Source organism: Notamacropus eugenii, chromosome 2 (genome assembly GCF_028372415.1).
Source record: "Notamacropus eugenii isolate mMacEug1 chromosome 2, mMacEug1.pri_v2, whole genome shotgun sequence".
NCBI lineage: Eukaryota > Metazoa > Chordata > Mammalia > Diprotodontia > Macropodidae > Notamacropus > Notamacropus eugenii.
In genome coordinates, this window is record NC_092873.1 from 346,713,503 (window position 1) to 346,740,615 (window position 27,113).

A 27,113-nucleotide genomic window follows, 5' to 3' on the forward strand; every position below is an offset into this window, starting at 1 on the left:
TTAACAAAAGGAGCAGCGATAGTAGAGAGAGAAATATATAGCAAGGATAGCATTGATTCTGTGGGTGTAGCTTCCCTGTCTCAGTTGTATCTATGTTTGTGTGCCAGTCTGAAGCCTTAGGAAAGAACTGATCAGATCATTAGTCTTGCTTGAATTCTTTAATACCTTGGGTCCCGGAAGCTGGGTGAACTGCTCAGGTCTCTGGGACTCCTTTCTGGAGTGAATGGAAGGAGGGGGAGGAGGAGACTAGTCTAGCCTTGAGAACCTGTGCAGATACTGTTTGTATTATACCACAACTTTACAAATGAGAGACTGAGGCCCAGAGTGTCTGAGTGATTTGCCTGAAGTTGTCCAGGTGCTTCTGTTTGCGAATGAAGTTCTGTTAGGGCCTACGCAGTGAGATCATACTTGCTCTTTTGAAAAAAACAAATTTCAATTCAGTTTGTAAAGGTTTATCCCCACAGTCACAGGATATTAGAGCTCAAGGCCCAATTTAAGGAAAGAAACAAGTGTGTTTTAAGCACTTTTGTGCTGGCTGTGCTTAGCTTTGGGGATACAAAAGAAAATCCTTGCCCTCCAGGAGGTTGCTTTCTAAAGGGGAAAGACAGCACACAAAAGGGAGCTGTTGGGGAATGGGGAAGGTAAAGGTATCCTACAAAGACTCAGGATTTTGAGGTCTGGTGGAAGTAAGGAATAGGGCTGGAAGGAGAATTGGATTATTTTGTTTGTTTGTTTTTCATAGACCTCTGTCCTTTTGCCCCCTCCCAGAGAGCATCACATATAATAAGAAACAGAATTTAAAATTCAGCAGAACTAGCTGAAATATTTATTTTGCATACCTGTACAAAGAAAGGTAGTAGGAGAAGAATATACCTTTTCATCAGTCTTGCAGACAAGCTTGATTAGTATAATTTCACAGCATTTATTTTCAGTTTCTTAGTTTCTATTTCCATTCACATTTTTATGAGCAGTATGAATGCTGATTCCTGATTCTGCTTCCTTCGCTTATGTCAGTTCATATATCATTTTTTCATGTTTCTTTGTATTCATCATAGTCATCCTTTATTTCAGCACACATTTTCTATTGTGTTCATATGCTATGATTTGCATAGTCATTCTTCAATCGGTAGACATCTGTTTAGCTTCCAATTATTTGTGGTCACAAAAAGTGCTGATTTTGATCCAGTTTTACCTTGAATTATGTCATTCTCAGTTCCCTTTTCTGGGAAATAAGGGGTGGAGTGGATTTGTTTATATCATTCTTCTAGGTTAAGTTTTCATGCCTGGATACACGTACTATATTAGTATTTGAGAAGCCCAGTTTAACACAGCGTTTGTACTCGTGTGATTTGGAGGGGTCATTGGGGCATGTTTAACCCCATATTTCAGGCAGCCGAGCTGCCTGTGATAAGCAGTTGAAAATTTGTCAGGCAGGTACTGGTTGGGGCCACACAACCAATTCTACACAACCAATTTGATTTGTTTTTCCTCATGCACAAGTTTGTTTTGATGTTGCTTAAAAAAGTCTGCTCACATGGTAGCAACACCTTCCCTTGAGATTTCTTCTCTTTTAAGGTATTTCTGAATCCACATAGAGAAAATACCGTCATTCTTACTTTTCTCCCTTACTATTCCCCTTTTGTCTACTATAGTCACATAGAAAATGTTCCTTCTTTAAGACGTAGCAATTTCCTTCTGGACAGTACTGGCTTAACTTGGTAAAGCGCCAGTTTAGACAAGTTGTAGAATGACTCAGCATCTTTCTCTCCAAAATTCTCCAGACACATGGAGAATTCTGCCATGTGACTGGTTTCTTTAATCCACAGGCATTAAAAACACTTGTCATTAGTCTGCTAAGACATATGTTAATATAGGGAAATGAATGTATAAGCTACCAGCATTGGTGTTTGAAGGAAATCCATTAGATTGGCAGCAAATGGAGTTAGTTACTAAGAATTCAAATCAGGGAAGAGAAATCTGAAGTGATACATAATATATTAGAGTTATGCATTTCTCATCTAGCTTTTTTAAAAAAAATTTTGCTCACATGATTTTAAAGGGGAAAGATATTAAGTAATGGCATAGTTTTTTTACTTTTCTTTTGGGATAGTTAAGTATCAGGATTCCCTGGTGCTTTTTAAGTATATTACAAACTTTTCCATTTTGATAAAATGTTTTTATAAATGTCTTTGTAGAGATATTTTCTTTACAACACAACAGTGAAACCTAGTAGCAAAAAAAAAAAAAAAAATGAATAAAGAAAAAGCTCTTTAGAAATAATTGGTAATCACTGAACCCAGTTTAGAGATAATTCTATCTAGTTTAAAGATAATTCTCTCTCCCTCCCGGTTAATCTCTTGATAAGCTTGCACTTGAGGCTTAGGTGTATCCTCTTTCTCACATTCAGGACTTTAAAGAACCCCTTACTTAACTGTCATCACTTTCCTATGTTTCTATAGGCTACTTCAGTGGCCCAATTTTAATGGAAGTTGACTGGCAAGCAATAGTGAACTCTCTGGAACCTGTGGGTTCTACATGAATTCTATAAATTAAACTAATTTTTTGTTTTGTTTCAGGAATAGTAAGAAGTTTCTTTTTTTTTTTGGAAGTTCAAAGGCCTTTAGATTTTTAATTTTGTCTTAATGTAATTATTTTTTAAATGTCAGTCGAAGTCTTTGTTCAGCACTAGCTAGGACAGGGGTGGGGAACCTGCAGTCTTGGGGCTATATGTGGCCCTCTAGGTCCTCAAGTGCAGCCCTGTGACTGAATCCAAACTTAACAAAGCGTGTCCCTTTAGTAAAAGGATTTGTTCTGTAAAACTTGGACTCAGTCAAAGGCTGCAAGAAGGCTGTAGGTGGCCTTGAGGCCTCAAGTTCCCCACCCCTGAACTAGAAGTAAAGGTCAGGCCTCTGGATTTCATGCTTCATTGGGGTTGGGGGTGCACTTGACTAAATGGATTGTTCACTAGAGTGCAGAAGGAAAAAAATCTTATGATTAAATTTCATGATCCATTGCTCCACTACTTGCCTTAGATCATTGAATCCGTTTCTGACCTAAATTGGGCTTTCTATTTTAACCAGGAGACATTTCTTAGTGGGGCAAAAACTTGAGAAACCTCAGTTGATGAATAATAATGGAGAATAAGATATTTAGAATTGGCTTTGTAAATCTCAAATGCCTTTTATATATTTTGAAAGAAAACATTCTCATTCCAAAAAAGATCAAACAATTAATTTTCTCATGATAATTACATTCTTTTTAATGACAGGAGTATAAAAATTACATGAGTTATGTCTTAAAATAACTTTTGATCAAGCATAATATAGATAGATAATTTTGTAAATAAGTGGGGGGGCCTTGTCTACCTTTGGGAAGTGTGGAGGTAAATAAGAGTACGGCTAGCAAGTAGCAGCAGCAGCACGAGTAGTAGCAGCAAATGTTTCATTGAATGTTAATTTATTTTTAGTTTTCAACATTGACTTCCATAAGTTTTAAATTTTCTCTACCTTCCTCCATTCCTCCCTCCCCAAGATGGCATGCAATGTGATGTAGGCTCTACTTACACATTCCTGTTAAACATATGTTCACATTAGTCATGTTGTATAGAAGAAGGAACCAATAGAAGGAAAGAGCCATGAGAAAGAAAAGGCAAAACAAAAAGAGCAAATAATGTGCTTTGATCTGCTTTCCAACTTCATATTTCTTTCTCTAGATGTGGATGGCATTTTCCATCATGAGTCTTTTGCAATTGTTTTAGATTCTTGCATTGCTGCGAAGAGCTTAGTCTATCAAAGTCAGTCATTGAACACTGTGGCTATTACTATATACAATGTTCTCCTGTTTTTGCTCCCCTCACTCAGCATGTTCATGTAAGTCCTTCCAGGCCTCTCTGAAGCCTTCCTGTTCTTTATTTCTTACAGCACAATGGTATTCCATTACATTCATATACCACAACTTGTTCAGCCATTCTCCAATTGATGGGCAGTCCTTCAATTTCCAGTTCTTACCCACCACAAAAAGAGCTACTATAAATATTTTTGTACATGTGAGTCTTTTTCCCATTTTTATGATCTCTTTGGGATATAGCCCTTGAAGTGGTATTATTGGGTCAAAAGGTATGCACATTTTTGTAACCCTTTGGACAGAGTTCCAAATTGCCCTCCACAATGGTTGGATCAGTTCACAATTCTATCAACAATGAATTAGTGTTCTAATTTTCCCATATCTCCAACATTTATCATTTTCCTGTTTTGCCATGTTAGCCAGTCTGATAAGTGTGATGGTGGTTCCTTAGATTTGCATTTCTCTAATCAGTAATGATTTAGAGCATTTTTTCATTTGACTAAATAACTTTAATTTTTTCCTCTGAAAACTGCCTGTTCCTGCTTCCCTTCTAGTCATGGTTGCATTGGCTTTGTTTGTGCAAAAACTGTTCAATTTAATGTAATCAAAATTATCTGTTTTGCATTTCATAATGCTCTCTATCTCTTGTTTGGTCATAGATTCTTCCATTCTCTATAAATCTGACAGATAAACTATTCCTTGCTCTCCTAATTTGCTTATAGTATCAGCCTTTATATCTAAATCACGTACACATTTGGACTTTATTTTAGTATATGGTATAAGACATTGGTCTATGCCCAATTTCTGCCATTTTCCAGTTTTTCCAGCAGTTTTTGTCAAATAGTGAGATCTTATCAGAAACCTGGGGTATTTGGGTTTATCAAATAGAGAATTCCTATTGTAATTAACTGCTATTTGAATAAGGAGACTTTTCTTGTATTAATGTAGGGGGAACATATCCTGAATTAGACTCTCTTATCCATTAAGAAAATTGCTTTCTCATGCTGTGGAGATAATAAAATCTGAGTGATACAGGCATCCTGATTTGGGATTAAAAGTATTTATAGCTTGTCATTCTTTCCAAATAAAGTATAAAGAAAAGGGGGAGGGGAGCATTGAAATTTGAGGAATGGGAACAGGAGTGAAGACCCATGGTGAGGGAGGGGGAGAGTTTAGGTGTTTTAGACTGTCAACTCTAATATCCAACCAGTGGGGAACCAGGGGAGGGATTTGCTTTCAGGACTGGAAGATGAAAGATTATGTTTTTGTAACACTGACTAGGTTGTACCTTTTTTTTATGGATCACCTGTTCTCTTGTGAAAGAACATTAAATAAAAATCTTTTCTTGAATTCACTAATGGCCATGTGGAGTTCTTGGTAAGGCACTTGTTTCTTACATGTGAGAAACATGCTCACTCCAAACAGAGAACAATACTCACTGTGAAGCCAGGAAAGTTCTCATTTTTTTTTTAGCCAATTATTCTACATTCTTAGTGAATGGGTCTTTCCCTAATGGAGAGTTTGCTTGCTCAGACAAATGCAATGCTTTTTATGCTCTTTGCAATTCGAATTTCCCCCCATGCTTTCCATTGGCTAGATACAGCCTCCTGTACCTCCCTCTTCATGTTCTTCTCCCTGATAGGTTCGCCTTCAAACAGCTCATTAACCATGAGTGCAGACTTCTGATCTTTTACCTGATGTGAAGCCTGGTTCTGCTAGGTCACAGGTCTGATTAGAGCCAGTCACCTCTGACTTGCATTCTGCTATCTCCAAGCCAGGAGGAGTTTTAATCCTGTGGAAACAGAATTCTTCCTTTTGTTTCCCACGTATAGTTTTTAACCTATTCCACTGATCTACCCCTCTATTTCTTAGCCAGTACCAAGTAGTTTTGATGATTGCTGCTTTATAATATAATTTAACATAGCAGCAAACATTTTTATAGTGCTTCAAGGTTTTCAAAGTGCTATATTATATGCTATCTCATTTTATCTTCATAGTACCTTGGTGAGGTAACAATTACTATTATCCCCATTTTGCAGATGAGAACACTGAAGCTAATAGATCCACACTGTTAAGTTTCAGATGTTAAGTTTTAGTATTTGAATTTCCCTCTCCTTGACTCTGGGTTGAGCATTCAGTCCATAACTGCCTAGCTTGTTAAAATTTTGTCCAGAGCTTAGAATAAACTGGGGCTATTGAGGGAAACTAAGTATAACAGATTCATTGTTGTTGTTTTTTAAGCTCTTGGGAAAAATGGGGTTGAAGAAGGGAAAGGACCCTTGTTCTGGGTGGATGGGATAAAGACAACTTGACCATTAAGAAGACTCATTTCTTATTTTACTTCTGTTTTCTCTGCCCAAGAAAATGACATTTTTTGCTTGAAAAGAAGAACAAAAATGACTAAGAGGAGGTTGATATCTGAAATAAGTAAGTTGATAGCAAGAGAGCACCAGGTTGGCCTTGATGAATTTATTTCTTAGAATTAGCAAACGGAATTGCTTACTCACTGGCAATAATACTAGAAAGGTTATAGAACATGAGAGGTATTGTAAGATGGAAGAAAAGCACATGTTATTCTGACTTTGAAAAAAGCAGAGATCAGATTCTACTTAGACCTGTGGGCCCGACTTGAATTCCAAGGAAAATTTTAGAACAGAATTTTAAAGGAATGATTGAATAGCTAGAAAGGAAAGCAGTGATTACAAAGCATGGCTTCATTAAGAAGCACCATCCTCATTTCCCTTATTGACTGAATTATTAAGCTAGCAGCTGAGGAGAGTGCTGTGGATATGCTTTAGCAGAATTTTTGGTAAGACATCTTGTGTTCTTGTTGTGGAGACTTTGTAAAGATATAGACTAGATGATGACACAAATATATGGATTCTGACCTAATGGCTGGACTCATTGAGTAATTGTTAATGGGTCAGTGCCAATGTAGTCTTCAATGAAGTAGCCTGGGGCCCACAGGACTCTGTGCTATGATTTGGATAAAGGTGTAAATGACATGCTCATTAAATTTCCAGATGACACAAGACTGGAGGGATAGTTAACACAGGATAGATAACAGGCAAAATTTATTCAGTACTTATATGTAAGACTTGTGTGATGAAAAGTATGTGGATACTAAGAAAGTTGTGTGTAATTCTCCTCCCCTTGCTTTCAAGTAGTGTACATTATTATGAAGCAAACTATGTAAATAACTGTACATATAAGGTATATATATATATATATATATATATATATATATATATATATATATATATGTAGGGAGAGAGAGAGAAGATGAAGGTAATTTGAAAGGGGCAGGCTTTTATAAAGCATCTGGGAAACAATTGGGAAAAGTCTCAGAAGAGGTAAGTCTTGAAGACACAGAAACTAAATGGCAGGAGTACGGGAAAAGGTTTTTTGGGAGTATGAGATAAGTAGTGCAAAAGCACAGAAACGTCATGTGCAAGGAACTTCACAGTTATCCAGTGTAGAGGGGGCTAAGGTATAAGAATACTGGAAGGGTACTAGTTGTGAACAATTGAAATGTTAAATGGAGGGTTATATTTGATGCTGAAGGTAATAATGAGCTACTTGAACAGGAAATGACAGCACAATGCCTGGCACATAATAGACTTTTATAAATGTTTATTGACTAGCATAGTAGACCTCCACTTTAGAAAAATTACCTTGAAGCTGAGTGGAAGATGAATTTGAGTGGGGAGAATCTTGAGGGCAGGGATATCAAGTTAGAAGGCCATAGTAAGGAGAGAAGAGATGGAGACTTGACCTGGGCTTGTAGAGAGGGGGGATCCGTATGTGAATGATGTCATTCAGTGAAAAATGACAAAATTCAACAATAAATTGGGTTTGTGGGGTGAGTGTGAGAAGTTGAGTAAACATTGAGATTTTGAACCTGTGTGACTGAGGATAGTAGTGCCCTAGATTGTGATGGGGAAATTTGAAAAGGGGAGGTACTTAGAGGAAAGATAATCAGTTCTGTTTGGATATGTTGAGTTTGAGATGCATATGGGATATCCAGTTGAGATGGTCTCCTGTAGCTTCTCAGAGTGACTAGGACTGGCTATATTTATCTGGATATCTTCTTCATAAAGATAAATGGATCCATGAGAACACAGTGAGATAGTCTATACTATAAAGTAAAAAGGGAATGTGACCTAGGACAGAACCTTGGGACCTATGCATATGATCAGTTCAAGTAAAGATTTTTAGGGATGGGGGAGATGTGACATGGGTATGTTTATATGTAGTGTAGTAGGAGCCAGTAGGAAGGGAAAGATTGTAGATTAGAAAGAGAATAGAGAATGAGAATGATAGTGGAGCAAGTTATTGGAGAAACAGGAAGGGAATTCCATTAATGGTATATGTAGATGGGTTCACCTTAGGAAGGAAATAGGGCTTCCTCATCACCTGAGATCAGAGTGAAGGAGGAGATTGTAGAGGGATATTTCTGTGATATAAAATGAAGAAGGGAGAAGAGGGAGCTCTTCACAAATATTCTGTTTTCTTCTTTTTTTTTTATGGAGGGGGATTAATTATGAGGTGAGGTCTTTGACTAAGAGGGTGATTATATGGTGTGTGATGGAAGGCTTGAGGTAAAATAAGGCTTAGAACACCCACTATAGAGAATGAGATAGTGAATCAATTGTGTAGAGAAACATTTACCTTGCTGCTCTGAAGGCCCATTTGATAACATAAATTTGTATTGTTTTCTTCTTTTTTCTTCAGCAGCATGTGAATAGGGGCATAAGAAATGGTTGGTTTGGAATAGTCCAGGGTTGGGCCAGGCAAGGTATGATTGACAATAGAATAAAAGGGGCAAAGGAATGATGGGTTAAGAATAGAATAAAGTTGAGTTGGTTTACCACGGAGTTGAAACAGAGATGTGAAAAGAGTATAGCCAATGGAAAACTGATGTGGCCTTTGAAAGACCTGAGGGGGTAAAAGGAATGGTACAATGGTGATGATTATAAGGTGTAGGGAAAGATGGAATTATAAAAGTCTGTCCAAAAAGAAATTTCAGAGTTCCTTGAATGTGGAAGAATACTTGTGAATGATAGTGATGACAATCTCTGGGTACAACTAAAGTAGATTAGAAGAGTAGTTCATGAGAATTAGTACGGAGGAAGTGTGAGGAATATTTGAGGGAGTATCTGTAGGTATGTTAAAGTCTCTAAGTTTGTGAGCATTAGAGATGAAGAAAGTTATTTTTGAGGCAGGTACAGAATTCACTGAGAAAGGAAGGAGAATGTGGGGGAAGAAGGGTTAGTGTGTAACAACCACAAGAATTCTGGATTGGATGTAAATTTTGGATAGCTTGAATTTCAAAGGGGAAAAAGTTGCTTATGTTCTAGGGAAGATCTAGAAAGTGGCAGTGGGGAGCAAAGAATATTCCAGTTGTCCCTTCTAGGATCAATGAGTTGGTACGTATTGGAGAGGATAGAGAGGGAAATGGAGAGAACTCAGTGAAGGGTAGAAGAGGGAAGGAATGAGAAAAGAAAAGGTTTTTAAGTTGATTAGTTTTGAAGCTGGTGTTCTTGAGGGCAAAGAGGAAAGGATAGGCACACACTTCTGGAGTGTTCTTTTGAAGCAAGAGGCTTAGGTTGAGATGGATAGGCCTGAGAAAGCATTGAGTAGACTTGACAGACTAGTCTTGACTGGCCTAGAACATTGAGCTGAATCTAAGTGTCCTTAATCTTAAATCTTATACTTTTGTTAAAAACAAAACACAAAAAAACCACCTGTGTTTGCTAGAACAAAATGGAGAAGAAATGATTAGAATTGCATATGAAATTATGACTGTTTCAGAACAAAACAATGTGTATTAAATTTAATACAACCTACCAACCTGATCTTGCTTATGTCCCCTTCTAATATAACTTGTGATTTTTTTCTGTGTATTTTAAACATGTTTCATTTATGGTTTTAATATTTTTGGCATCACTACCATGTCACATTCTCTCTTCCAAAACCCTTCCCTCCTCCCTCTTAAAACAAAACAAGCACATTGTAACAGATGTAGTCAGGAAAAACAAATCTGACCATGTCTGAAAACCATTTTGTGTCTCTCTTCTTCCATCACCTCTTTGTTTCATTATTTGTCTTCTGGAGCTGGGATTGGTCAGTGAATTGAATGGACTTAAAAAAAAGTTTCTCAAGCAAAGCACTGGGTTACAGATAGAAAAAGGGTGTGTTCCTGCTCCCAAGGAGTTTACATTCTAATTGAGAGAGACAGTACATAAAAAGAAAGTTGTGCTTCAGAGCAGATGGAAAAACCTGGAGATCCTAAGAGTGTAGTACAGGGGTGACCCTGAGGCCACGTGTGGCCCTCTAGGTCCTCAAGTGTGACCCTTTGACTGAATTCAAACTTTATAGAACAAATCACCTTAATAAAAGAATTTGACCTTGGACTAGGTCAAAAGGCCACACCCAAGGACCTAGAAGGCCATGTGTAGCCTTGAGGTCACAGATTCTCTGCCCCTGGAATAGAAAATTCAGGTGTGATGTGATAGCCATCCTTGAAAAGCTGTCATATGGAAGAGGGAGCTGATTTGTTTTATTTGCTTATTTATTTATGTATGTATGTATGTATGTATGTGTGTATTTGTTTGTTTGTTTTATTTATTTATAAGGCAGAAACCCTGAGAGTTCTTTTAAAGTTTTTAAAAATTCTTTCTCTTTATGATATTGTGGTAATTTTATATTTTCCTGTTTCTGCTCATTTCACTTCATATGAATTTTTCCTGGTTTCTCTGAAATTGTTCTTATTGTCATTTCTTATGGTACAATAAGAAATTACATTCATATGCCATAATATGTTTAGTCGCTTTCAGTTTGGCCCTTAGGTTGCTCACTTCATTTCCAGTTTTTTGCTACAACAAAATGTGCTACTTATTAGTATATTTTTATACATATGAGGCCTTTCATTCTTCCTTTCATGTCTTTGGGCCTCATGCTTAGAAATGTTGGCATGGCATGCACATTGTTCCATGACTAACTTTGACAGACTTAGTTCTTCTCAGCAATGCAAGGTTCTAAGACAACTCCAAAAGGCTCATGATGGAAATTGCTACCCACATCAAGAGAAAGAACTAGGGAATGTGAATGCAGATTGAAGCATATGATTTGCTTTCTCTTTTTTGTTTTGTTTTGATTAGTTTTGTTTCTTCTTTCTCATGGTTCAATCTATTGGTTATAATTCTTTACAACATGATTAATGTGAAAATATGTTTAGTATAAATATATATGTAGAGCCTATATCAGATTGCATGCCATCTTGTAGAGAGGGGAAAAATTTAAAACTCAAAAGCTTGTGGAACTGAATGTTGAAAACTAAAAGGAAATAATTAAAGAAAACCTTCAGTTATTTAAAAAAAAAAAAAAAAGAAATGTTGGCATGGTAGATAGAGTTCTGAACTTGGAGTAAGAAAACCTGAGTATCAGTCCTGTCTCAGATACGTAGGTCTTTGTGATCTAGGACATATCCCTTAGCCTATCTGCCTGAGTTTATTTATAGTAGTACCTACCTTCACCAAGTAGTTGTTGAAAGAATTTTACACGCACACACACACACACACACACACACACACACAATATTAATTTTTTGTTGTTCAGTCATGTTTGACTCTTTGTGACTCCATTTTGCAGTTTTGTTGGTAAAAATATTGAAGTGGTTTGCCATTTCCTTCTTTTCATTTTATTGATGAGGAAACTAGGCAAACAGGGTTGACACCTAGGGTGTGAAGCCAGATTTGAACTTAGGTCTTCTTGACTCCAGGCCCAGCGCTCTCTATACATTGTGCCACCTAGCTAAGTTTGTAGATAGATAGATAGATAGATAGATAGATAGATAGATAGATAGATAGATGCACACATGCATCTGTATCTATATAGATATAGATGTGTGTGTGTGTTGCTTATTGACGATCTTCAAACATTTGTGTATGTGTGTTAGTAATTAGTGATATTGGTCCATTAAAAAAAAGTGATGACTTCCAGATAATTTATACATTTTGTAGTATTACTTTGTATTATTTTTTCGTAGACCTTTAAATTATTATGTAGATGTGCTTTTGACTTTAAATTTAGTTTGTATTCAGCTTTAATGAAAATACTAATTCAGTTAATTTCTTTTGACAGAATGATTAAGATTCTGAGTTCCTTGTGGACAAAGGACTATTTCATTACATTTGTATTCCTCAAGTACCTGATATATTTTGTTCTTTTACAAAGAAATTCATAACTTTGACTGGAGTGAATGGTGGAAGTGAGTGGGATAGACTTAGTGAAGACTCCTCAGATTGTAATTTTTCTCCCAGGGGTGAGGTAAGGCCTAAAGGCTCAAGGTTATGATATTTTTAGAATAGAATAGTTTCATATAAGGATATAAAACTGTGTAGTGCATTAGGGTCTCAATGATTGGACAAAACTTACATAATTCCTCGATGTCTTCATTTCAAAAGGGATTGGTTAGATTTCGTGTCTAGAACGTAAGACCATATTCTCAGCTGAGGATAATGGTCAGTGGGGGGAGGAGGGACTTGCGTTAGGGTCTATATAAATCACTGTCCTGTTCTTTGTCTTCGGCTTTCCTACTCCTACAGGTGAGCCCCGCTTCTCAAGAATCGAATAAATCACTTTTCTGTCATCACTTTGAGAGGCCTCTGAATAATTGATTTATGTACGGACCTGAGCCATCCCACACAGAAATAATGGGCAAAATAAGGTTTAACAAGCTAGTCGTTGACAAGATATTGAGGGCATTTAATGTCTAGCTGAAGAGTTTAGAACCTTGAAATTTTTCAAGCATGGGAATGAAATGTAGGGCAGATTGGGAGTGGGGAAAGAAACTGGAGGCCTGGAAACCAGTTAAGAGACTAGTTTGGTAGTTCAGGCTAGGAAGTGGTAGATATCTGAAATAAGATTGTGACAATGGAAAGGGAAAGCAAAGTTTGAATTTGAGGAATGCTAAGAAGGAAGAATTAGCAGTAATTAATGTTCATTTGGGTGTTGATAAAAGGAGAGAAGCTAACAAAGGTGAACTTTGGTGGTTACATAAGATACATACATCATTGAGCAACGGTGGTGTGATAGGACCAATGTTTTCTTGAGTCAACATCTCTGTGTTTCTTGATTTCACTGACTTTTGTCTTCCCATGCTACATGATTGATCCTAATCTCCTTGATGCAGCTTCTTGACCTGGAAGCATAAAAGTTCTCAATCTCAATAGTGGTGCCTCTCAGACTAAGACCACATGAGTCACTGTACCCTGAAGATGAACTGACCAGACTCGTTGTCAAATGGAGGTGAGGGAGGCTGCCTCCAGGGAAGCTAAGTGCCACCATATCTTTGATATGTTTGAACAAAATAAACCTTACTTGTTCAGACACTGGTGTTGGTCCCAACATCAAACCTGAAAACTGAACTGCTTGCTTTAGAGCTGGACCTACAACAGAGGCTATTGGGGAAATGGCTTAACAAATTGTGGTACATCAATGTAATGGAATCATTGTGCTATAAGAAATTATGAAGTGGACAGTTTCAGAAGAAACAAGTAATACTTCTGTGAACTGATACAGAGTGGAGTGAACCGAACTATGGGAAGAATTTATACAATGATAATATTATAGAGGAAAATAACTTTGAAATATATTAGAACTCAGTGCAGTGATGAACCACAAGAATGAAGATGCCGTGGTGCCCCATACCCACACCCACGCCTTCAGAAAGTAGTAAGAGACATACAGTTTTGGACATGGTTACACAGTATGAATTTATTTTCCCAGACTATCCATATGTTTATCAAGGACTTTGTTCTTTGAATTTTTTTAAGAGGAAAAAAACTTATTCAGGGACAGGGATGGTAGTGGTAGGGTAAGTAAAAGGGACAGATTAATAAAATTAAAATATATATGGGGATGGCTTTCTGGGAGTAGGACATGAAGGAGGAAATTAGATGATATAAAAACAATTTATCAAAAAATTAAAGAAAAAGTAATAATAATGTTAAAACTTGACCTTTTCACCCTTGCCAAAAAAAACCCCCACTCCTTTTCTCTCTTCTGCACCCTCAAACTATAATGTATCATTGAGGAAAACAAGAAATCTGCTAGGATGGTTTAATTTAGTGAACACATTTATATTTAACATGTTTAATTTGATGGGATAGTAGGATACTCAGGTAAAGCTGTTCAGAGGGCAAGTGGATTTGCAGGAATAGCGTTTAAGGGGTCACTGATGGCTATAGATTTTTATTTTGCATGTTAGGGCAAGTTAGATAATCTCGTTTTACTCTTCTCTCATTTTTCAGAGCAGGAGTGGAGGTGTTAATCAGAGCCCTCAAAGTTAAGGAGAGTTCTTACGGCAAACAACCTTAAAGGTCAAGTAACTTGTTCAAGTTCACAGATGTTAAATGTAGGTAATAGTTACAGTAAAATGATGGGGAAAATGCATCATTTCATAAGTCTTTCCAGATTGCTTTTGCATTCCAGAAACCAGTTAATCTTAATGGCATTCAGGTCTGGTAGAATTAGAATATTCCATTATGAATGAAGTGGGAAAAATTATTAGGTACTAATCATGTCTCATACACTGTACAACATACTTTGTTATATTTGCTAATTTGTGTATGAAGTCCTCCAGAGTAGTATAAATTTGCATTTCTTTTATTGGGATGAATTTTTTTTTCAAGTGATTATTAGCAGTTTATTCTGAAAATTCTTTTCATAGTTTCTGACAACATTTATGTAGTGTGGACTGAGTTAATACTGTGACTTTAACAGTTCTAGATGTCAAGTTTATCTGTCATTTGAGTACTGGTTTTCAAAGACTACTGTGGTGATAAAAATGAAGGAAGACTTATGAAGAGTTTGTATTATATGAGATAACTAAGTTGAGAACTAACACATATCCCCCCTTCTTTCCTAAATTACTTTGTTCCTGGTTTATTTAGAAATTTCTTTGTAATTGTACCAGATTTTGAATTGTGTTGAAATTTCTTTGCATTTATTAGAGAGATGTTCAGTAAAAAAGCTGATTTCTAGTGTTATACTTTTTGTATTTCTTACCCAATCTTTTCTTACTTATTCATATTTGAAATGTAAAGTTAAATGAAGTAAAAATAAAACTTGGGGACAAAAAAAAAAGAAAAAGAAGTTGGTGGTAAGCAATTTCCATGAAAATGGAATATAGAGCATAGTTCTCCCTGTGCAAAATTCTATTTTTTGAATGCCAAAGGAATCCAGAGATAGATTTTTTGAGCTGGGAGGAACTTGAGATCATAAAATAGTCTAACCATTTTCATTTTATAGATGACAAAAACCGAGCAGTGGCAAAGTTAGCCCTGGAACATATATATCTAACCTAGCCCAGTGTTCTGTTTCTTAAGTGATGGTGCTTTCCTTAAAAATCCTTAGGGATAAAAACCATTTCCAAGGTAAATAAGCTACATTTCAACTCTAATGAAGCCTCTTTTTTCCCCCCAGTTTACCAGCCAGCAAGCATTTATTGAGAATCTACTCTAGGTGTTGTGGAAATTGAAAAAAATCACAATCCCTGACTTTAAAGAGATTACATGAGTTGTATGAAGTGTATTCAGATTAAGTAAATTCAGGGTATGTGTGAACCCTGGATTGGACCCTGAGAAGTATATTAAAGAGAAAAAGTATACATTTTTTTTAAATGGAAGGTTTTTTTACTTTTTAAAAATAATTTTAATTTTATTATATACTTGTAGCTTACTGAAGTGGGCACATTATTGTTCATCCAGGCACCCAGGTTCACAGCCTTGGAGTTATTCTTGATTTCTTGACTGGAACTAACATATTATTGGGTTAGTTGCAAAATCTTGTTCATTCTGCCTCTAACCTATCTCCCATTATTAGTCTACTACTCTTGCTCATACTGCCACCAAATCGGTTCAGGTGCTCACTCATTATCAAGTCTTTCTCCCCCTTTTCCAGTCCATTTTCTTTCCACACAGTTGCCAAAGTGATATTTCTCTCAATCACATATTTGAAGACCATAACGCTCCCCTGTTCAGAAAGCTCTGGGAAGACTCCCTCTTGCTTTGAGGATGAAATACAAATTGCTATTTGGCTTTTCAAGTCCTTTACTCTCTGCCTCCCACCCTACCTTTCCATCTTATTGTTCATCCTTGTCCTTCATGCACTCTACATTCCAGGCAGACTGGCCTACTCACTGTCATTTCTGTACAATTTCATTTCTGTCTGTATCTGCACAGATTGTCCACAATGCCTGGAATATCCTCTTTTCTTCACTTCTGACTGAAAGGTTCTCTAAGTTGCCTTTAAAGCCTACCTCAGATTCTATCTCCTACAAAAGTATCCTGATTTGGGGTAGAAGAAGGATGGAAATGGGGGTGTGGGTGGGGAGCAAAGAGATGAGATTTACTGGTGATCTCCACTGGGATATTTACTTTATATCTACTTTGTATAGATATTTTAGTTACTTTTGTTCCTTTTCTTTTTTTTTTTTAATTTTCTTTTTATTTTTTTTTATTATTTTTTAATGTTTAACAATCACTGCCATACAATTGAGATTTTATCCCCCCCACACCTATCCCCCACTACCCCCCTCCCTCCCCACGACTGCATACAATTCTGTATAGGTTCTACATATACTTTCCTATTGAGTATATTTTCACTATAGTCATGTTATGTAGTCAGACTAAAATAAATGAAAGAAATCATATAACAAATCAAAACATGATACACAAACACATACACATACACAAACATGATATGCTACATTTTGTGAATGACTTCCATATTTCTTTCTCTGAGTGTGGAAGGCATTTTGCCTTGAGAACCACCTTTGGGATTTTTTTTTTTTTTATAAGAAGTTTTTGCGTTATTACAAAATTCCAAGTCTACCAGAAAAAACTCTCGCACACTGTGGTCGTTGCTGTGCACAAAGTTCTCCTGGTTCTGCTCCTTTCACTCAGCATCAGGTCATATAAATCCTTCCAGGCCTCTCTGAAGTCTTCTTGTTCATCATTTCTTATGGCACAATAGTACTCCATTACATTCATATACCATAATTTATTCAGCCATTCCCCAATTGATGGACATCCCCTTGACTTCCAGTTTTTGACAACTACATAGAGTGCTGCTATAAATATTTTTGTACATGTGGGACCCTTTCCCATTTTTATGATCTCTTGGGGATATAGTCCTAGTAGCGATATTGCTGGGTCAAAGGGTATGCACATTTTTGTAGCCCTTTGGGCATAGTTCCAAATTGCTCTCCAAAATGGCTGGATGCGCTCGCAGCTCCACCAACAATGAATTAGTGTTCCAACTCTCCCACATCCTCTCCAGCATTTATCATTTTCTTGTTCTGTCATGTTTGCCAATCTTATAGGTGTGATGTGGTACCTCAGAGTTGTTTTGATTTGCATCTCTCTAATCAATAGTGATTTAGAGCATTTTTTCATATGATTATAGATATCTTTAATTTCTTCCTCTGAAAATTGCCTGTTCATATCCTTTGACCATTTATCAATTGGGGAATGACTTGTATGATTATACATATGAGTCAGTTCTCTATATATTCTAGAAATGAGGCCTTTATCCCTGAGCTTAGCTGTAAAAATTCTTTCCCAATTTACTACATCCCTCCGGATTTTGGTTGCATTGGGTTTGGTTGTGCAAAAACTTCTCAGTTTAATGTAATCAAAGTTATCCATTTTGCATTTCATAATGCTTTCTATCTCTCCTTTAGTAAAGACTTCTTCCCTTCTCCATAGATCTGACAAATACACTATTCCTTGCTTCTCCAGTTTATTCATGGTATCAATCTTTATACCTAAATCATGTACCCATTTGGACTTTATTCTTTTGTTCCTTTTCTGTAGAATACAAGTCTCATGAGGGCTAGGGTTATGTTTGTCCTTGAATCCATTGTTCATGGCACATCTCTACCCTGGAAAAACCTCAGATATCTCCTCCCAGAGGCTCTACAGAGTGGTGAATCCTGAGTTGGACCACCTGAAGGGCCCTGCTGTGCTCACTTCACTTCTGCTTCTACAAATTCTGGCATTTTTCAGAGGCACATTAGTGCTAGAGTTTATAGAGCCCAGGGCCTGAAGTTAGGAAGACTGAAAATCAGTTCCAGCTTTGTTCATAAATTATTATCTGTGTGACCTGGGACAAGTCACTTAACCTCTTCTGTCTCCATGTCTTTATATGTATAATGGGGATAATAGTGTACCCCTCAGGTTATGTGTTGTCTTCAAGTCTCTGAAGCAGGTCTAGTACTTTATGGATTAAGGACTTTAAAATCTTACTGCCTTGGGTCCTAATTAGATTAATAGTAGATGTCATTCCTATATCATTACCTTTTCCTTAATAGTACTGTTTCATGGATTCAGCACTGTTTCATGGATTCATCATAAACATTTTTCTTTTTTGTTATGTCTAGTTTTCATACACATTGTGTTAGCAAATCATTTTGAGTGTATTTAATTTAGCCTGAAAACATATATGGCTTTGAGATTCTAATCATGGTTGCACAATTATCTGTATCTAGAATTTATATTTCTAAGATCTGTACATGATTTTCATGTCTAATCAGTATAAATCCCATCATTATTCCCTCTAGCTTTTGTTTTCCTCAGAGGAGTGAAAGAGAAGGAAAAATGTCACTTTTACTTTTGCATTTTATAGTCAAATTATTTTAATTTACTGTCTAGTAGAATAAGGATAATACAAATATTTTAGGAAGGCCTACTGTATCCTACTTTGGGAATACTTTGATAAACCATTTTTAGTCATCCCATCTCCACTATTCTATAAAATTCATTACCAAGATTATTCTATATTTTTAAGCATTTTGGTTTGGTCCCGACAAATTCTTACTCTACTGAGCAAGGTGATTTTGTGGAGCTTGAGAAACTAAAAGATACCTCTTTCCAAGCATTTAAGGCTGTAATCCAGTAAGCACCTTTTTGTGAACTCTCTTAATTCACAAAGTTTACCAATATACTTAACATTAGTCTACAGCTGATTTATATCTAGAATTTAGCTTTTGATGCTTAATCTTTTAAAACAGGCTAACTTTGGATGACTGTTGATCTTAGTGCCTAAGCTTACATGTTTTTATTGTTGCTGGGGTTTTTTGTTTTGTTTTTTGAGAAATGTTATAATGATTGTGCTGATTCTTCTGATCCTCCTTATATAGCACTTTAGGGCAGGGAAGTTTTTTGGGGGGAGCAGGGGAAATGTTGAATGTTGAAATTGTTTAATAGAGTCCTAGATAATCATCAGTCAGTTAATAAATATTAAGTACCTTCTATGTGTGCCAGGCTAACTGTGTACTAAATAGGATACCAAAAAAAGGACACATCGGTTTCTGCCTTTGAGAAGTTTACTTTAATTTTAATGTTCTTGTTTATTACCCTACTCTAAGACCTTTATTTAGGCTTATGCTTTAAAAAAAAAACAAAACCACACATGCAACAAAAAAATCTGTACCTGTAGTTTTATTGGTATAGGGAACTTTGGTGAAGAACTTAAGGAGTTCTAAAGAGCTGCCTGAGACACACTGAGAAGTTAAATTATATATGTATATACTCATGTACAGTAAATGTGCTAAAGGTAGTACTTGAAACTAAATTTCTGTCTGATTCAGAGGCCCTGCTGTCTCTCCCAAGTCATACTGCCCCTCTTATCTTTTTGTTGGAGTGTATTTAATATATGGTGATGGTGTTTGTGTTTTATCATTATGTTAGAAAAGATCCATTAATCTTGAGTCTCCTTTCTCCCCACCTACATCCCTCCCTCTTTTTATTTTTTATTAAATAGATAATTTATTTTTCAGTTTTCATTATTCACTTCCACAAGAATTTGAATTCCAAATTTTCGCCCCACCCCACAACCCAGGACAGCATGTACCCCGTTCTCTCTTTCCCCCAGTCTGTTCTCCCTTCTATCACCCCCCTCCACCACACACACACACACACACACACACACACACACACACACACACACACACAAACACAAACACACACACACACACACACACACACACACACCTTCTGCCATCCCCCTACCCTCTATTTTCGTGTATGGCAAAATAGATTTATATGCCCCATTGCCTGTACATCTTATTTCCCAGTTGCATGCAAAAACAATTTTTAAAGCTTTGAGTTCCATATTCTCTCCTTTCTTCCCTCCTCACCCCACCCTCATTGAGAAAGCAAGCAATTCAATATAGGTCATACATGCGCAGTCATGCAAAACACTTCCATAGCAGTCATGTTATGAAAGACTAACCACATTTCCCTCTGTCCTTTCCTCCATTTATTCCATTCTCCCTCTTGACCTGTCCCTCCACAATAGTGTTTACTTCTGATTATTCCTTTCCCCAATTTGCTGTCCCTTCTATTATATTCTCTCTCCTATCCCCTTCCACGCTGCTGGGTAAAATAGATTTTCATACTCAATTGAGTGTGTGTTATTCCCTCCTGAGCCAAATCCCATGAGAGTAAGTGGAAGTGTGTTATTCTCTTTCATCTCTCCCCTTACCCTCATTGTAAAAGCTCTTTCTTGCCTCTTTAGGTATTCTCCCTCTATATTCAGCTCACCCTGTGGTCTCTTATCTACACACACACACACACACACACACACACACACACGCACGCACGCACGCCCTTACACACCTACGTGTGTGTATCTCTCTCTCGTCTTATGAGTTACAAATATCATCTTTCCATGTAGGAATGTAAACAATTCAACTTTAATGAGTTCCTTATTGCTTCACTTTCCTGGTTACCTTTTCATGCTTCTCTTGATTCTTGTATTTGAAAGTCATATTTTTCTATTAGCTCTGGTCTTTTCATCAAAAATACTTGAAAGTCCTTTATTTCATTGAAATTCCATTTTTTCCCCCTGAAGTATTATACTTAGTTTTGCTGCGTAGGTGATTCTTGGTTTTAATCCTAACTACTTTGACCTCTGGAATATCATATTCCAAGCCCTCTGATCCCTTAATGTGGAAGCTGGATGGATTTGGATGGAAATGGATTTTTTCCATTTCTGTTTTATCCTCTGGTTCTAGAATATCAGGGCAGTTTTCCTTGATAATTTCTTTTTTCTTCTTTTTAAATTTATTTAAGTTTTCAAGATTGATTTCCACAAAATTTTGGGTTCCAAATTTTCTCCCCATTTCTCCCGTCCCCCCCACCCCCCAAAACACCGAGCATTCTAATTACCCCTATCAACAATCTGCCCTCCCTTCTAACATCCTTCCCTTCCCTTATCCCCATCTTCTCTTTTGTCCTGTAGGGCCAGATAGCTTTCTATACCCCATTACCTGTATTTTTTATTTCCTCGTAGCAAGAACAATACTCAACAGTTGTTCCTAAAACTTTGAGTTCCAACTTCTCTTCATCCCTCCCTCCCCACCCATTCCCTTTGAGAAGGCAAGCAATTCAATATAGGCCGTATCTGTGTAGTTTTGCAAATGACTTCCATGATAGTCATGTTGTGTAAGACTAACTATATTTCCCTCCATCCTATCCTGCCCCCCATTGCTTCCATTCTCTCTTTTGATCCTGTCCCTTCCCAAGAGTGTTGACTTCAAATTGTTCCCTCCTCCCACTGCCCTCCCTTTCATCATCCCCCCCACCTTGCTTATCCTCTTCTCCCCTACTTTCCTGTATTGTAAGATAGGTTTTCATACCAAAATGAGTGTGCGTTTTATTCCTTCCTTTAGTGGAATGTGATGAGGGTAAGCTTCATGTTTTTTCTCTCACCTCCCCACTTTGTCCCTCCACTGAAAAGTCTTTTACTTGCCTCTTTTATGAGAGAGAATTTGCCCCATTCATTTCTCCCTTTCTCCTCCCAATATATTTCTTTCTCACCGCTTAATTTCATTTTTTATATAATCCCATCCAATTCAATTCGCTCTGTGCTCTGTGTGTGTGTGTGTATATGTGTGTAATCCCACCACCTACCCAGATACTGAAAAAAGTTTTCAAGAGTTACAAATATTGTCTTTCCATGTAGGAATGCAAACTGTTCAACTTTAGAAAGTCCCTTATGATTTCTCTTTCTTGTTTACTTTTTCATGCTACTCTTAATTCTTGTGTTTGAAAATCAGATTTCCTATTTAGCTCTGGTCTTTTCATCAAGAATGCTTGAAAGTCCTCTATTTCATTGAAAGACCATTTTTTCCCCTGAAGTATTATACTCAGTTTTGCTGGGTAGGTGATTCTTGGTTTTAGTCCTACTTCCTTTGACTTTTGGAATACCATGTTCCATGCCCTTCAGTCCCTTAATGTAGAAACTGCCAGATCTTGTGTTATCCTGATTGTATTTCCACAATACTTGAACTGTTTCTTTCTAGCTGCTTGCAATATTTTCTCCTTGACTTGGGAACTCTGGAATTTGGCTACAATATTCCTAGGAGTTTTTGTTTTGGGGTCTCTTTCAGAAGGTGATTGGTGGATTCTTTCAATATTTATTTTGTCCTCTGGTTCGAGAATATCAGGGTAGTTTTCCTTGTTAATTTCATGAAAGATGATGTCTAGGCTCTTTTTTTGATCATGGTTTTCAGGTAGTCCCATAATTTTAAAATTGTCTCTCCTGGATCTGTTTTCCAGGTCAGTTGTTTTTCCAATGAAATATTTCACATTATCTTCCATTTTTTCATTCTTTTGGTTTTGTTTTGTAATTTCTTGGTTTCTCATAAAGTCATTAGCCTCCATCTGTTCCATTCTAATTTTGAAAGAACTGTTTTCCTTAGTGAGCTTTTGAACCTACTTTTGCATTTGGCTGATTGTGCTTTTTAAAGCATTCTTCTCCTCACTGGCATTTTGGACCTCTTTTGCCAGTTGAGTTAACCTATTTTTAGAGGTGTTATTTTCTTCAGCATATTTTTGGGTCTCCTTTAGCAAGGTGTTGACCCACTTTTCATGCTTTTCTTGCATCTCTCTCATTTCTCCTCCCAGTTTTTCCTCCACATCTCTTACTTGATTTTCAAAATCTTTTTTGAGCTCTTCAATGGCCTGAGCCCATTGAATATTTATTTTGGATGTTTGGGATACAGAACCCTTGACTTTTATGTCTTTCCCTGATGGTAAGCATTGTTCTTCCTCATCAGAAAGGATATGGCAGAAGATATCTGTTCACCAAGAAAGTAACCTTCTATTGTCTTATTTTCTTTCCCCTTTTTGGGCATTTTCCCAACCAGTTACTTGACTTTTGGGTCCTTTGTCAATAGTAGGATGTACTCTGGGAATCTATAAGATCTCAGTTCCTCCGAGGTGGAACAATCAAGTGTGTACACTGATCTGGAAGCAGGGAGAAATTTTTGTGTCTGGAATCTTATCAGTTTCCTTTCCACAACCACCTGACCTCCGGTTCCTCCAGGTCAGCTGTGGGGGCTGATTTTTCAGAAAAGCTGGATGGGCAGGGCCGCCATTAAGTGTGAGATAAAGACCAGCTCCCTCAGGGCCTCTACACAGGGCTGAGGTAATATTCAGCTCCTCAGTGCCCCCAGGGGTTTTTACGATCCAACAATGGATGCGAGCTGTTCTAGGGGCTGCCATGAGAACTGCTGTGTGTAGATGTGGCCTCTGCGGCGCGCCTGCTGCCTGAGGCTGGAGCTATGGGAAGGCCCTTCTCCCTTCCTGGCCAGCTGAAAAAACCCTGTCACTGACCTTTGGCACCTGCGGGTTGAGGGATCTGCAGACCTGCTGGTGCTGGGACTGGAGATTCCGCCCCCCCCAGGGCTGTTGCAAGCCACACCGCTGCCAAGGCTGGGCTGGGCTGGGCTCCATGCTCCGCTCCACATCCAGTGCAACCAACGTTTCCCGTGGGCCTTTCAGGTCACCCTGGGCTGGAAATCTCCTCCACTCTGTTGTTCTCCACTTCTGCTGCTCCAAAATTTGTTGAGAGTCCCTCTCTACAGGTATTTTATGGGCTGTGTGGGGAGACTCTGTGTATATGTGTCCTTTCTGTTCTGCCATCTTGGCTCCGCCCCCCGATAATTTCTTGAAAGATGATGTCTAGGCTCTTTTTTGCATCATGGTTTTCAGACAGACGAATAATTTTTAAATTGTCTCTCCTGGATCTATTCCAGGTCAGTTCTTTTTTTCCAGTGAGATATTTCATATTGTCTTCTATTTTTTCATTCTTTTGGTTTTGTTAATATCTTGATTTCTCATAAAGTCATTAGCTTCCATCTGCGCCATTCTAATTTTTAAAAAACTATTTTCTTCACTGAGCTTTTGCACCGCCTTTTCCATTTGGCCATTTCTTCTTTTTAAGGAATTCTTCTCATTGGCTTTTTTGGACCTCTTTTGCCATTTGGGTTTGTCTATTTTTTTAAGGTGTTATTTTCGTCAGCATGTTTGGAATCTCCTTTAGCAAACTGTTGACTTGTTTTTCATGATTTGCTTGCATCATTCTCATTCTCTTTCCAATTTTTCCTCTACTTTTCTTTATTTTTAAAATCCTTTTTGAGCTCTTCCATGACCTAAGACTGTTTCTTTCTTTCTTTTTTTTTTTGGGAGGCTTTGGATGTAGGAGTCTTGACCTTGCTGTCTTTCTTCAGTTGTATGCTTTGATCTTTCTCTGGATGTATGCTGTGATCTTCCTCCCCTGACAGGACAGAAGAAAATACCTTTTCACCAAGAAAGTAACCTTCTGTAGTCTTATTTTTCCCCCTTTTTGGTCATTTCCCCAGCCAGTTACTTGACTTTTGAGATCTTTGTTAAGTGGAGGGTGTACTGCCCCAAGTTTCAGGGATTTGTGCAGCTGTTTTCAGAGATCTCTCTAGGGACTCTAAATTCTCAGTTCCTCCAATGTGGTATGATCAGAGGAGAGTTGTTTACTCCTCTCCTTACCTGCCCTCTGGTCTGTGAGCAACTACAAGTACTCTTTAACATCCTGGAACCGGGAGTAGGATTCCCTCTCCTTAGCTGCCACTAGCTTTGCACGCCAGCGCTCTTCCTCACCTCAGGACTGAGACGCAGATCAGTCACTCGATTTCCCCTACTGTCTGTAGGCTGAGAGCTGCAGAAGCTTCTGCAGCCCTGGGACTGGGGCTTGACCATGTCCCCCTCTCACTCAGGTGAGAGAGCTTTCTCACTGACCTTTGAAGCTATCTTTGGTGTTCCTGAGCTGAAAAATCTGGAAACTGACCAGTCCTATGTATGCTGGGCTGTGCTTCACTCTGAGTTGGGTGCAATATAGACCCTTCTTTTTGGCCTTCCACATTGTTGGGCTTGAAATATGTTTAACTCTGTCGTTTTGTGGCTTCTGCTATTCTAGAATTTGTTTAGAGTCATTTTTTTAAGATATTTTAAGGACTTTGGGGGCAGAGCTTGAGCAGTTTCCTGCTTCTACTCCACTATCTTGGTTCCACCCACCCCCTCTCCCCCTTCCTTTTAAACCATTTTAAAAAATTATTTGCGCTTTTGTGCGGTTGTTACTAACCTTTATTGGCCTTCCAGTCTAACATTGAACATGTAAGCAGGAATAGCTCTGTCACAATAGACTTTTCATTTAGATAATACAACTTTTGTTTCCTTGTCAGCAAAGTGAGTGAATTGTTCTTTAGGGTTCTTTCTATCCCTAACAATCTATGGCCTTTGAAGTTAAATATAGAATAAACTCTCTGGCCTTGGTCTCATCCAAGACCTTCAGATGACTTAAAGAAGTCCTTGGGTATTCTAGCTCTTAAATGTCAAGTGATAGTGATCAGAATAGTATGGAGTAAATCTAACCACAGAACTGCTTTACTTGGTTTACTAATAGATCTTAATTGAGGGGCTTTCATTCTAGAATTACTAGTTCTGAAATTTAGTGGATGAAAAGATTGGATAGTACTGTGTATGTAGGAAAGGTTTTATTTATTTTTCCCTCTACTTTGGGGCCAGACATCTGGGGCAGTTTTTATGAAATTCAACAGTTAACCTACCGTAGATATATTTTTGGGGGGATCTGGGTAAATCTCCTGACCTTTGTGGACCATTTGGTAATACTTAGTTGTAAGGGAAGCTTCAAGGATATAATAATTCTGATTTTCTGAGACAAACTTTTCTTTAAAGGCCTTAGATGAAGCAGACAAAAAGTTGTAGGGACTGGTTTCACAATAGTACCTGTGAGCAGACTTTCATGTACCTATTGTATAGGTATGGAAAAAATTAAAGGAACTGGTGCTTTCTTCATTTTTCTGGTAAATTTGAGTTACCACATTAAAACTCGTGGTTTGTTTGTGGGAGAGGCTGAAGGGAAGGATTTGAACTGAAAGATTCTGCTCCCAAATTTGTTGTATATGATATGAATCAAAATAAATTGGGGACGTTTTGTGGAAATACTATATCCAGTCTGTTGCCAAATCCTGTCATTTCTACCTTCATAACATTTCTCATTACCCTGGTATAGACCTTCATTATCTCATGCCTAGATTATCACAGTAGCCTTCTGGTTGGTCTCACTGCCTAAAAGTCTCTTCCTACTCTAGTCATCTGTTAAAGTTTTCTTCCTAACACAGGTCTTACTGTATCTCAAAATACACACATACTCACTCATTCACTAATATTACTCCAGTGGTTCTCCAGGGTCAAATATAAAATTGCCTGTTTGATGTTCAAAACCATTCATAATCTGTGGTGTCATCCTTTCCCCTCCCTCCTCCCACTGCCCCTTTGCAATTCAATGACATTGATCTTGTTTTTCCTGTAACAAGGCTTTCCCAAGCATTTTTACTATCTACCATGCTCGACACGTTCTCCTTATTTTTACCTCCTGGCTTCCTTCAAGTCCCACATAAAATTTCATCTTTTACCAGGATACTTCTTCTGCTCCCCTCTTGATTCTACCTTCTGTTGGTTATCTCCAATTTATCCTGTACATAGCTTGTTTGTGCACAGTTGCTGGCATATTTTCTCCCCCATTAGACTCTGAGATCCTTGAGAGTAGGAACTGTTTTTCAACTTTATACCAACAATGCTTAAGGAACATAATACCCTTGCACATAGTAGGCAGTAATTAAATGTTTATTGATTGACAGGTATAGCTAAGGATCGACTCTGGCTGAGTGTACATGTCTTTGCCAGGTATGTTTTTCAGCTGACTGTCATTTGAAATAAGCAACTTTGAACCAGATCTTTTAGTCAGCTGTACATGTTTTAACCCCTTATAGTGCATCTATCGCATAATATCTTGTACATAGTAAGTGCTTATTGATTAGAAATTTATTCTAATACCCTACCTTCCTTCATCTTCACCCT

At 37.6% G+C, this 27,113-nt stretch overlaps 1 protein-coding gene across 10 annotated transcripts in view; it reads left to right on the top strand.

Moving 5' to 3' along the window:
• KANSL1 (KAT8 regulatory NSL complex subunit 1) overlaps nucleotides 1-27,113 on the top strand; it is a 229,203-nt gene that overhangs the window by 132,997 nt on the left and 69,093 nt on the right. Inside the window, exon 1 of one of the 10 annotated variants that reach the window (XM_072645930.1) lies at nucleotides 14,200-14,263. The exons of the other annotated variants lie outside the window; for them this stretch is intronic. Coding sequence (XP_072502031.1) covers nucleotides 14,262-14,263 — 2 coding nt within the window. The 5' untranslated portion in view covers nucleotides 14,200-14,261. Of the gene's footprint in view, nucleotides 1-14,199; nucleotides 14,264-27,113 lie in introns of those variants that run through there. 10 annotated transcript variants of the gene reach the window in all.